The sequence below is a fragment of the Drosophila hydei genome, unplaced genomic scaffold (assembly GCF_003285905.1).
Source record: "Drosophila hydei strain 15085-1641.00,03,60 unplaced genomic scaffold, DhydRS2 tig00000001-arrow-pilon, whole genome shotgun sequence".
NCBI lineage: Eukaryota > Metazoa > Arthropoda > Insecta > Diptera > Drosophilidae > Drosophila > Drosophila hydei.
Window position 1 is genome coordinate 15,440,731 of NW_022045643.1, and position 12,086 is coordinate 15,452,816.

Genomic DNA, 12,086 nt, shown 5'->3' on the forward strand with positions numbered 1-12,086 from the left:
ATATAAGGAAAATCGGGTAAGATATCGATGAAATTATTTTATTATTTTTCAAGTGATTTAATTTTTTATTGACTTGGGTGATTCCGGGCGAATGTACAGAACGTACAGCACTTTCCAAAATATGATCAATTTATGTACAGCCAGGCGCCAATAAATACAAACACATATGTATATGTAAGTATGTATACAGATGTGCTGTAAGTAAGCATGTCAAGTGAACAGATGGCGTCAATTCGCTGCACCGTACTAAGCGGTTAAATAAACACATGAATACAGGAGCATTCCTGTTTTATATTCACACAATCACAATTCAATTGAGGACTGACAGGTTCATGAATGGATATTGTTCGAGTTGTTTGTATTTGAATTTCATGCTTAGGAACAATTGCTCTTTTAGTGTCCATACAATTACAGCCTGGCAATTGGCAATGGGCAATAGGCAATTGGCGATTGGCAACTGAGCTGGAGAGGAGGATTACGCACTTGAGTAAATATTGCTATTTCATGGGAAAGCCAATAGCCGGTAAATAAATTCTAGAGCTGTGCGGTTCATTATTATTTGGCTAATCCCAAAGCTGAATGATGTGGCAAGTGGATGTTCGGCAACAACTAGGGCAACACAGTTCCTATATAAGAACCTAAATACTTTAACCAAACTTATCCTAATCCTTGATTATAAGCATACATAGCATACCTATATCCAAATGTAATGATATATAGCATCACAAGTAGAAGCACTGTGGTCGAGTAGTCTGGGACCCTGAAATCTGGAATCATGAAATGACAAGCAGACGTACCGGTTTTAAACTATGTTGTATAAATTCAAGACAATGTAATATCATCTACAATTTTAGTTAAGTATATATACCAATGAATGAGTTATGTTTTTTATATAATTTATTTATTAAAACAAAATAAGTACATAATTTACCATAATTTAATTGCATTTTAAAAAATATTTTTAATGATCGTAGTATAACAACTTAGTAATAATTTATTCTAATGATCTTCTGTGTGGTTGAATTTGCAGATCAGTTAGGGCTGCATAAAGACCTTTGTTAAATACGTTCAATGAAATCTATTGGTTATATTGTACAATAGATTCAGTACAAGAATCTCACAGTAATCTCTATAAAAATAGCGGTGATTGCATATGCTATATTCGCTAAAAAAATATTTATTAAAAAAAAAATACAAACAACCAATCATTGCTTATGCAGCAAGGATTCGTGGTATAGATTTGCGCATAAATTTCAATAAAAATCCAATTGAATTGCAAATGTATTCGAAGCAGCAAGGAACTGATTGAATTTGAAATACAGTTGAAGGAATTTCTTGGCAACTGGGCTGACCAATATATCCTATATATGTAATAGCTGTATCGGAGCTAATTGGGGCCATAAACGTTTCAAAGGCCAATACCACCCTTCACGAGTGTTCTTTTGATGGCGAAAGATGAAGGTAACACATTAGCGTTTACAATTACTTAGATATACCACCCTCTTTTCGTGGTTGCATCGACTAATCGGAGGGTATTTTTTAATGAGGGTCTTGGTCGAGTCGGTATGCCAACACTTGACAAGTGAACCAGGAAAATAACGTACAAACACAGTCATAAGTATATCGTATGTATGTACATAATTATCTCCGTCCACCTCGAGTATGCCACATTGTTGCTCAAAGGATTATCCTGAGGGGTAGAGAGGTTAGACTTCAGTGCGCTGGCAGATTGCGTGGAATGACGTGAATTTTGACAGATGGTAATTTTCAATTCGTGTTTTTTGATCTGACAATTTGTGTTTCAAATTTAAAAGTGTTTTTTTGTTCTTCACTACGCCTTATTTGACAAATAGCCAATTTTCATTTACAACAAAATAAAGGAGTAGCTGGCCATAGCGATGGCAATGGCAATGGCATTGCAATTTAAGGGACTTAATATTTAAAACCCTTGCTCATGCCCATGTTGATGTTGATGCCACTCTTTATGTCACAATATTTGGCATAGATCTGAAAGAAAGATTTATTGCTAAACTGCAAAAACGATTCAAATTACGATTTGCTTTTATATAGAATACGGATTATGAAAACGATTAAGAGTGTCTGAATACCCTTGTTGATACATGGTAATTGTTAATACGCAACCAATTGTGCCTAGAGAAGCCATATTATATAGCAATATGACAAGTATTACAGATACTTTTTGGAAAATAATTTATCTTAAATTTATTGTATCTGTGTTAATTAGGTTATCTTCGAAAACAGACTGTTAACACAAGGAAATTAATTTTTGACTGAATCACCCGTACCATATATTATGATTCAGTTAGAAAATGTTAATAAGTAAACTAAGACCATACATTTGGAAATATTTATAGGTGAAACGCAAACTATGTATTTTAAATGATTTTGACATAAAAATGCCAGTTACACAAACATGATTTATGTCAGACTCGATGTGAGCGGGATTCGATTACTAAACCTATGAAGTTGTGGACCAATTCTCAATGCTCATTTATTCTTTTGATCATGATCTATTTTGTACGCTTAGCCATTGAGGAACTTTGAGCCGCTCATGAAGGATCATTTATATTGCACTACTTGTCTAAGGATCATGAAATACTAAAGAACTGAAAATTAAATAATTAAATTGTCCGAGTAGGAAAAGGAATGATGGAACTTGTAGAATTCTTACCTCTACTCTCTATCCAATATATTTATTTATACACATATTTTCATAAGCTACGGCCTCATTATTTAAATACAATCATATCCAAAGGAGGGCGTAGTGGTAAAAATATTGATAACTCCCTTAGCGTAAATTATGGGTTACCACATGTTAGTACGATTTTCGGTTTGAAGCTAAGCGACCACGAAGGGCGATTCACTTTTTACACTGTCCGGGGGTGCTAAAAAACGATGGGGAGATTCGCGGAACAACAAATTGTCACGTAGCCCTCACTTAGTGACACTGATAGGCAACACCGTCGAGACTGTTTTTTAGCACGCGCATGTTAACAAATGGGAAGGCGAACGCAAAGACGGTGGTGGAGGCGGAGATGGAGATGGAGACGGAGACGGAGATGGAGATGGAGGTGAAGCAGAAAGGGGCACCACTGCATTCGCTAGGCCGTCGGGAAATTGTAATTACAATTTGATGTTGCAACCACTCGGCAGTTGGCACTTGGCACTTGGCACTCTGCGTACATATTGCCCAATTCTGAGCTGGGGTGGCCAGCTAGTGGTTAAGCGAGCGTGTAATTCACAATTTGCTCTGGTTACCCACGCTCACATCCGACAAATGTTTTAATTATGGTTTACTTTACATTTGCAATTTAAGTGAAATGAAAAAGAAAGCATCTAATTGTCTGCATGCCGTATAGCCAATGGCAAGTTACGACAATAGGAGGATGCATTTATTATTCAGCGGTTAATTTTGAATCAATAGACTTCATGTTCTTAAAAAAGTGACCTTAATAATACATTTATTTTATATTCGATATATATAGATCTTCATCCCAATTACAACTTTACAGAATGAAAGTGTTCAGAAATTAAGTAAGACAGTTATTTCTTAATATTTTACGCATTTGAATGTATGTGCACATGTCTAGGAAAAACGCACACGCTTGGCGCTGCTTTCCACGTATTTTTGCTAATTGGTTAGACATTTTGCTAATGACTTCTGTGTTTCAATGAAATTTGCAGCATATGATCTATATATCGAAAAGCTTAGCTTAAATACCACAAAAGCAGAAAACTTTAAATTAACTATTGCGGTTCCTGTAATAAAGCACAGATTTTGTACTTTTGTTATACAAATCTGACAGCATTTTTACAGTTAAGTGGACGTGGGCCTATCATTCTTTGTAGAAGATCTCAACTGTAATTGACTTGACAATTTAAAGATTCCAGCTCTAAAAACTGTGGAAAATACGGCTTAATGGGCGTATATACATATAATTATATATACTAAATACATTTGGTTAAGATTTTCAAATGAATATTTATTCCAATTCTCAAGTTTTAATAGAATTTTAGAGCTAAAAATAAATTTATTTGTGGGCTAACAAATGAAGTATTTCTTGATTTTAACTGAGGTACAAGGTTTAAGTCTCTGATAGCAGGCAAGCAAGAAAGCACACATAGCACATATGATCAAAAGATTTGGTTAATATACAAACAAATAAGTGTGAAAATTTGGTGAATATCTTTGCATGTGTTGAGATATGTAAGTAAAGTAGAACTTGTAAATAGTTTAATAAGTACTCAAAGTAAAAGAGCTGAAAGTTTGGTGAGTATCTTTTCATGTATAACACAGCTCGCAAATCATTTATATTGGTGAATATCCTCATAATTAAGTTGAAATATTTTATGAATATCTGTGCATGAGATATGTCAGATATTGGTGAATATAAATAGTATAGATCAGTAGAAATGGTGAATATCTTTTCATGACAATGCAAGGGCAAAAAACGCAGAGAAAATTATGTTAAGAGCAAACGTCTACATTTTCCCATTTAATATATCCAATGGTATTATGGTAACCTAACACTTCCTCAATTTTGGAAGTAGTTAAAAGTACTCACTACATGGTTCAATAACAGGCATTGTAAGCTATTCTTAAAATAAAGGATTTAACATACAGGCATCTGCCGTTTTTGTGGTAAGTTATTTTCGGTATTTTACTTAAGGCACGTGCTTGCAAACATTTAGTATTTTCAAATAATTTTCTTATGATGAGAAAGTATGACCAGAGATGGTGCAGCTACATCGATTATTTGAAGCGGTCGACTTTCCCAGTGTTGTTAAAAATAATACAACACTATGTTATAATGCAATATAGCTGTACTTTCCGAGAGTTGCTATTTCATAGTATTTCCCCAGTAAAACACCAAGACTAGCGGCTAAAATTAAAATTAAAATGTGCAACACTGCAAATACCTGACAATTTTGTTAATCTGAATGCAAGTATTCTCTGTATAACAGCTGCAAAATTTCCTTTCGGATATTTCCTTTATAAATGGAAGAAATTAGGTGTCTTTAATTTATTTATTTCCCAAATTATTTGTTTTGAATAAAACAAATTTCGAATACTTTATGAAAAAAAAGGGTTTCTAACAATATACCGGTAATAAAATAAAAAATAAATATTTTTTCACCTCCACTAAAAAAGATGATTAAAATAATATTTAGAATTATTATTTTAGAAGCAAGTCAGAGAATTCATATCATAAAGTAGTGTATAAAATAATAAATTATTCTCCCAGATTATTTTTAATAGAAAAGGTGTGGCGACCCAATGAGTAAATGCATATAGTCCAAGCATCATTTCATAATATCAATTTTCGTATTTTTATTGCACTAAGTTGTTAAACATTGTTGCCAGACCGTCTTATAAAGAACACCTCATTCTGTTGCTCAAACTGATTTGAAATACGCTGGAAATGAAACATTTGTAATAAGGCGCCATCTAACGGATACTACATTCCCTTTGTATTTCCTATTTTTTTAGGTGTGTGTCTACTTTGAAGTAGTAACATTTCGAATTCTAATTGGCAAAATAGCTAACAGTTTCTCATTTACGAAATAGATTAATTCTAAAATATTACGATCTCGATTCGAAATGTTCGCTTAGCTTAGTCAGGGAGTCTAAACCTAATTTCTTCGATTCGTCAAAATTTTGAAATATTCATATTCTGATTCTCTATAGTAATTATTATTATTATTTATTTTTAAATATGAATATATATATATATATAAATATATATATATATAAATATTTAAATATAATTTTCGATTCTAAATAATGTTATCCTAAGGAATCTAAATCATACTTTTGCGATTTTAAATATCCGTATACTTTCCAAACTGATTAGAAACTTAAAGTATTACAAAAATTGGTTTCTTGAGCAAATGTACTCAACAACTATAAGTTTTAATGAGCAAATAGAGTAGAGAATAAATATTATTATAAAATACCTCATGAATACCAATAAAATACCAATCTAATTGAATTTGTTTTATAATATCAAAGCGAGGATTGTGTGTACTTAGTGAGACAATAAAAATAAATGTTGTTTTTTTTGAAGCTTTTTAGTCTTCAACCAGGATCAAAGTGTTATATTTTTCTTTTTACATAAGTGATTTTGATATAACCATTTTTATTAATTTTCCATAGATATTCTATGAGGGCAGCTCATATTGAAAGTTTGATAATAATTTTAGAATATTGAGATAGTTTAATTATAAATATCGGAAAGCTTAAGCGTTTAAGCCAGCTAAATTTTATTATTATGTTCAAGCAACGACTACGTATTAAAATTGTATAATTTTTGTTTAGTTAATCATTTATTTATATTTTCGTACATTTCGGATTTACCAAATGTTTGAGTTTATTTTCTGAAATGGAATTTAACTGTGATCCTCAAAATATTTCGTTATATAGTCATATTTTGTTTAGTTATTCGTAATTGGTAATTCGTAATTCATACATATTTTTACTAAGAGTGTATTTTTGCGTATGTTTGACTGCAAGTTAATTTAAAACTACTAACGATTTGAATGTTTCTCTATAATTATAATCTGTTGTTTATCAACCATGTCATCTTTTATTTTATTTATTTAGTTAAGAAACTTTAGTTATTTTGTTTTTTCTTTTACTTAAGTTTAATAACAGGCATGCTGGACTGACTTAAAATTTGAAATCGTGAGGGCTAAAACTATAACATCTCTAATCGCTGTCAATTGACAATAGACTAACACATTAGTGTGTATAAAAAAACAAACCTTAAAAGAAATCAATCATTCAAATAAGTACGTTTAACAAATTTAATATTACTTTGAAAAATAATTTACAGTACAACGCAACAAAAAAAAATGATCCAAAGTTTTGAAGATATAATTTATAAAGTACATTGAAAAGTAACCTAAATATTTTTAAGCAATAAAATTGATTTTAGTTGATTTAATTTTTCTCTTGTGTATTTCATTATTTGTATATACGTAGATATATTACTTTTTTCTTTTTAACTGAAAAGCATTTTAGAAGTTATATGCGTTAATATATTTGTATTTATATGCGTTAATAGACCTTATCGCAAGTCGGGATCCTCATCTGCGGCCTTTTTAATTCGTAGCAATATTGTTGTATACCATTGATCCAAGCGTGAGATGCTATCATAGTCCTTTACTGCTTCTGTAAAGCCCTCAATGTTCTGCTCCTCAAGGTGCTCACATAGCACCTACATAAATAGAAAGTATTTTATCCAATGCAAATGTCATTTAAGAATCTTAATTACCTTGATAAGTTTAAACTCTCGTGAATCTTGGAATGCCGGGTATTGTTGCGCATACTTTTCGATTGCGTGTTGCGCATTCAACAAATCAACGCTCAGGTGACAAAGAGCGGCGCGAAAGAAATACTCCTTGGCGCTGTATTTCAGCAAAGAACTCTCAAGAGATGAGGCAGCCACCTGCTCATATATCGATATTGCTTTTTCGTAATCCTCCAACTGGGCTGCGTATTGGGCAACCTTTAGCATGCACTTGTTAGCCGAGCTAACCGACTCTTCACCTTTAAAATAATCGGCAGCCTGTTCGTAGTGTTGAATAGCTTTGGCCTTCAATTGTTACAAATGGTTATTACTATATAGTCTTTATTATAAGTGTACTTGTATTTTGGCTACTTACCAGGGTAGTCGGATCGCTTTCATACATTTCAGCAATGCTCTGATGATGCTTGGCTGCCATTGTAAAGCGTCCCATATCGGTGTAAATATCTATGGATTTCATCAAACAGTTAACGGCGCTTTCCACGTCCACCTTTTTGTAGCAGTTCGAAGCGTCCACGTAGCAAGTGCCTGCATCGTGGCGGCTGCCAGCTCGGCCATGGAGTGTGGCTGCCTCACAGAAGCATTCACCGGCTTTACTCCAGTTCTTTGACATTTTGAACATATTTCCAGCGCGCTGATAGCACTCGATGGCATCTTCAATCTTATTAGAGCCACTGCAATGATATTTCATAATAATAGTGGAAGCTGTGAATCCAAACTACGCATATTACTTTCTATGTATATGTACGTATATTACCCAATAATCAAGCTGGTCTATCTTATATATGGTAATATGGTAATATGGATCAAGGTTAATTTTTCTTAGTTTTTTAGTTTCCCCAGTTTAAAGTTTACATTACTAGTCATAAACTATACATATGTAATGTAAGAACTATATGTACACAAATAAAACTTAACAAAATATCAGTTGGCTTTCATATTTAAATGTAATACTAAGCAATTATATTTCAAACCATATTTATATATTTCTAAGCATTAAAACATATATTTGGAAATTAGTTACAGCTTTCCCCTTATCCAAAGTCAATATTTATCTATGTGTGGACAGATATTTATCGAAATATATATGTGCATATTTTTTATGCATATTTCGAAGAATAATGTTCATATTTACATAAAAGTATTGATTAAAACGAAATATATTATTTATTCTGGCCTATACAATAATAGTAACGATTAAGCTCGATTGTAGTACCCATTACTCACCCAAAAAGTGAGCCGAGAAAACCTTTTTGTTGTGTCAACTTCTTTTCCGCCTCAGCCATAAGCTGAAGGGCCTTCTGCTCATTGTCTCCCATAGTTGTACTTCTGGCCTTTTTGTTCACTAAATTGCATTTAGATAACTATCTGGTGGCTTTAAATTATTCTCCACAAATTTGTCTTAGACTGCTGAAAATAAAATCAATACGAAAACGCGTAACAGTGTGACCAACGCTCCAGCGACAAATATAATACTTTTTCCATTGTGCTTAAATATACTAAACAATAATTTTAAATTAAGTGACAGCAGTCAACGGGGGCTAATTCAGGTATTTTATTTTACAGAAAAAGGTTGAGAGTAATTCCGCTTTACAGTTATAAAATAATTTCTTAGTTTCAGCATTGACTACTGAGTACTTCCACCAGCTGATTACAGGGCATTTCGTTTTATATTAGTATTAAGACACTACTGAATAAAAAATATAAAAATACCGATAACAATCGATTTGTGAAGTCGAAAAAAAGTAGTGGTGAATTAGATATACTGATTTTGATCATTTTAAAAACTTTATTTCATTGTATATTTGTATCTTTAAAAATTATTGAAACATATATATATATATAAATGAGTTTTTTTCGATAGACATGTTACAAGGGATATTAACTTAGCAGAAAAAAACAGAATCTATAACTTAATAAATAAACAAGCGGGTAATTTTAAACAGCAACGGGAATTTGGAAAGTATCGAACATCGAAAAAATTGTTTTTTTTTTTAGATTTCGCGCTGTATGAAAAATGAATGTATTCTGTTTACCTAGACATAAACGTAACGATGATGGATTAATGCCAGCAGGCTACGGTTACTTCTTTTCTGCTCAAACAAACATTTTTTCGAGCATTTTTCTAAGTTTCTCATGAGCATATCGTATCTTTTGATATAGATCCTTGGAAACTCCACTTTGTGCAATAGTTGAAAATCGATATGTGCGAAAGTTTTTCTCATGGTCCATGTAGGTGATGGCACTCATACGGGGGCATAGAATTATTTTCATGTGATCCGAAAAGTTAAGCTAAGCAATAACAATAACAATATAAATAAAAGAAAATATTAAGATTAACCTTAACAAAAATGTGGATTTTAATTAGTACCTGAACAGAACCATTGGTTAAATGCATAACCACCGCACAAGTTGTCCGAAACCATGAATGAAGATGGGGCATTCGAGAAATTTGATCATTTTCATCCGGAACATTGTTGGCCCCTGCCTTTACCAGATGCTCGGTCATATAACGTTTAAAGTACGACAGCAGTTTCATCTTTTTGTCCAGCGACTTACAGTAGTCTGTCGTAGTCATGTAGGATTCTTTACCCTCCTTATCAATAAAATGCACGTTTAGTTGATTAGGCAGCAAAATGAGCTTAGTGGTGTCATTAAACATAACTCCAATACCCTCATCACACAGCTGATAGCCAAAGCCGTATTTATCGCTATAGTCAACCCACTTTGATATCCAAAATAAGGGTTGGGCAGCGGGATCTGTATTCTCATCACCAAGATTTCCTTGCAATAAACGTGGCTTTACAAAGAGGGAGTTATATTTTATATTTACATCATAAATATTTAACATTATCCTACATACCTTATCATTAATAAGCTTCGTCAGCTGCTGATGCAAACTCTCAATATCGCTACGATAGTCCTCGTTATGACGACACACCTGAGCCGACGCTGTAATAGCGTCGTGTAAATTATTCTTCAAGAATGTCGACTCCAAACGAGTATCGTCTCGCAGGCCATTGTATTCTGCCAGCGGCTTACGCTGAGTAGGATCCTCTATAGTATCGTTGATGCCGATACGTGGCGCCATTGTTAGGCAGGAGCTGGGCAAAAACATTGGCACTTGCGAAGCCTTAAGAAACTCGAAATTCAAAAGCTGTCCAATTGTAGGACGACTTTCCGGATTCGGTTGCAGCATCGCTATTACCATATCCGCAGCAGGTTTTCTTAAGTAGCTCGGCACACGGTACTCGCATTTTTTTATTTTCGAGTAGGTATCCTTCAAAGTCTTTGTTTCGAAAGGCGGCTGACCAACCAACAGCGTGTACATGACGCATCCAATTGACCAGATGTCCACTTCAAACGAGTGACCCTTCTTAGTTAGGATCTCTGGTGCAATATAGTTGGGAGTACCACAAAGTGTCTTCTTGCGTTCACCCTCGTATTCAATACGGGTCGCCAGTCCAAAATCTCCTATCTTCACATGCAACATGTCATTTAGAAATAGATTTCCCAACTTAAGATCACGATGAATGATGCGATTATCGTGCAGATACTTGACACCCTGTATTATTTGGTATATGTAATAGCGGGTTTCAAACTCTGTAATACTTTTTCGGCGCTTGTGCAACTCCATCATTGACTGCAAAGTAACATGATTTGAGAAAAAATTTAATGTGTATCCTTTACATTTTTTAAATAATCTAAATACTTACGCGTTTTTTGCACAGTTCCAGCACAATGTAGATGTTCTGAACATCTTCAAAATAGCTGTGAAATTTTACGATATTTGGATGGTTTAGACTGCGGTGAATAGTTATTTCCTGCGCCGTCTTCTCTTTTTGGTTGTGCTTGATCATAAGCTTCTTGGACACAATCTTGCCGGCAAAAACGTCGTCGGTCTCCACATCGATTATTTCGTAACATTTTGCAAAGCCACCCTGAAAATATTATTTTAAATTTGTCATTAGTGTTTCAAATTCATGGAATTAGTTTTTCATTAATATATGAGCATACATATGTACATACATGTGTGTACGCGCCAAAACGGCCAACTGGTTGCTTTTAGGTGTTTGACAACACTACTAGTCTGTGCGTTCAATTTTACACATATGCACTACCACACAGACCTGCACCCATACATACATGCAAACATAACTGCATACCACGAAAACAACAACAGGAATAAAATGTCCAGGACAGACAGTGCAGCTGCCTGGTTCGAACAGGCAACGCGTGTTCCCTTAAGTTCTTATATTAAATCTGTGCGACACCCAATTGACACTTACCTTACCAAAGAAGCGCATACGCTTATAGGTCTTACGATGATTGGAATCAAACAGACGATCGGGTATATCCGTGGTCTTGTCCTCAGGCTTTGCGGCCATTTTTCTCAATTTTGTCTTTCTTGGGTACTTTCGTTTACTTGACTTTTTATATCTCGCCCGCTTGCTTCTTTTATTTTCTCAGGTTTAATTATTTTTGTGCACGGCACGCAAATAGATACCCCAAAGTATATTAAAAAATATAACAAATTCACACTATGATCTAAACGCACAAGACCCAGACAGACACGAATCACAGGCACAAAGCGGAGAACGCGCCGAAACAGTTTATTTTATTTGAATGCCAGTTTGAGTAGTTTTTCAGCGTCACTATATCACAAACGATAATTTGCTTTGAGCGGCCCTGTGTGAGCAGTGCTGGAAAATAATTACAATGCTCCATGTTAACGTTAAAATTTAAACTATATGA

General features: G+C 33.8%; 2 protein-coding genes across 2 annotated transcripts; both read right to left on the reverse strand.

The window, feature by feature from the left end:
• Positions 1-6,964: 6,964 nt before the first annotated feature.
• On the reverse strand, positions 6,965-8,801 carry LOC111592339 (alpha-soluble NSF attachment protein). The gene is made up of 4 exons (XM_023304467.2): positions 8,559-8,801; positions 7,690-8,005; positions 7,299-7,619; positions 6,965-7,241 (listed from the first exon to the last, which is right to left on the reverse strand). The coding sequence occupies exons 1-4, from the start codon at positions 8,648-8,650 to the stop codon at positions 7,092-7,094; spliced, it is 879 nt and encodes a 292-aa protein (XP_023160235.1). The 5' UTR covers positions 8,651-8,801; the 3' UTR covers positions 6,965-7,091.
• Positions 8,802-9,215: 414 nt separating this feature from the next.
• Positions 9,216-11,995, reverse strand: LOC111592326 (serine/threonine-protein kinase polo). Its single transcript, XM_023304451.2, has 5 exons — positions 11,621-11,995; positions 11,048-11,272; positions 10,195-10,974; positions 9,703-10,131; positions 9,216-9,623 (listed from the first exon to the last, which is right to left on the reverse strand). Exons 1-5 carry the CDS (start codon positions 11,717-11,719, stop codon positions 9,429-9,431), a joined length of 1,728 nt encoding a protein of 575 aa, XP_023160219.1. The 5' UTR covers positions 11,720-11,995; the 3' UTR covers positions 9,216-9,428.
• Between the last annotated feature and the right edge of the window lie 91 nt (positions 11,996-12,086).

What these genes read in the sequence shown, in the direction of transcription:
- LOC111592339 (XM_023304467.2), bottom strand. Translation starts at nt 8,650, where the DNA reads ATGGGAGACAATGAGCAGAAGGCCCTTCAGCTTATGGCTGAGGCGGAA. An exon ending in AAAGCGATCCGACTACCCTG is followed by an intron (nt 7,620 to 7,689) that starts GTAAGTAGCCAA and finishes TAACAATTGAAG; the next exon opens with GCCAAAGCTATTCAACACTA. An exon ending in GAGAGTTTAAACTTATCAAG is followed by an intron (nt 7,242 to 7,298) that starts GTAATTAAGATT and finishes CTATTTATGTAG; the next exon opens with GTGCTATGTGAGCACCTTGA.
- LOC111592326 (XM_023304451.2), bottom strand. Translation starts at nt 11,719, where the DNA reads ATGGCCGCAAAGCCTGAGGACAAGACCACGGATATACCCGATCGTCTG. An exon ending in GTATGCGCTTCTTTGGTAAG is followed by an intron (nt 11,273 to 11,620) that starts GTAAGTGTCAAT and finishes TAATATTTTCAG; the next exon opens with GGTGGCTTTGCAAAATGTTA. An exon ending in TGGAACTGTGCAAAAAACGC is followed by an intron (nt 10,975 to 11,047) that starts GTAAGTATTTAG and finishes GTTACTTTGCAG; the next exon opens with TCAATGATGGAGTTGCACAA.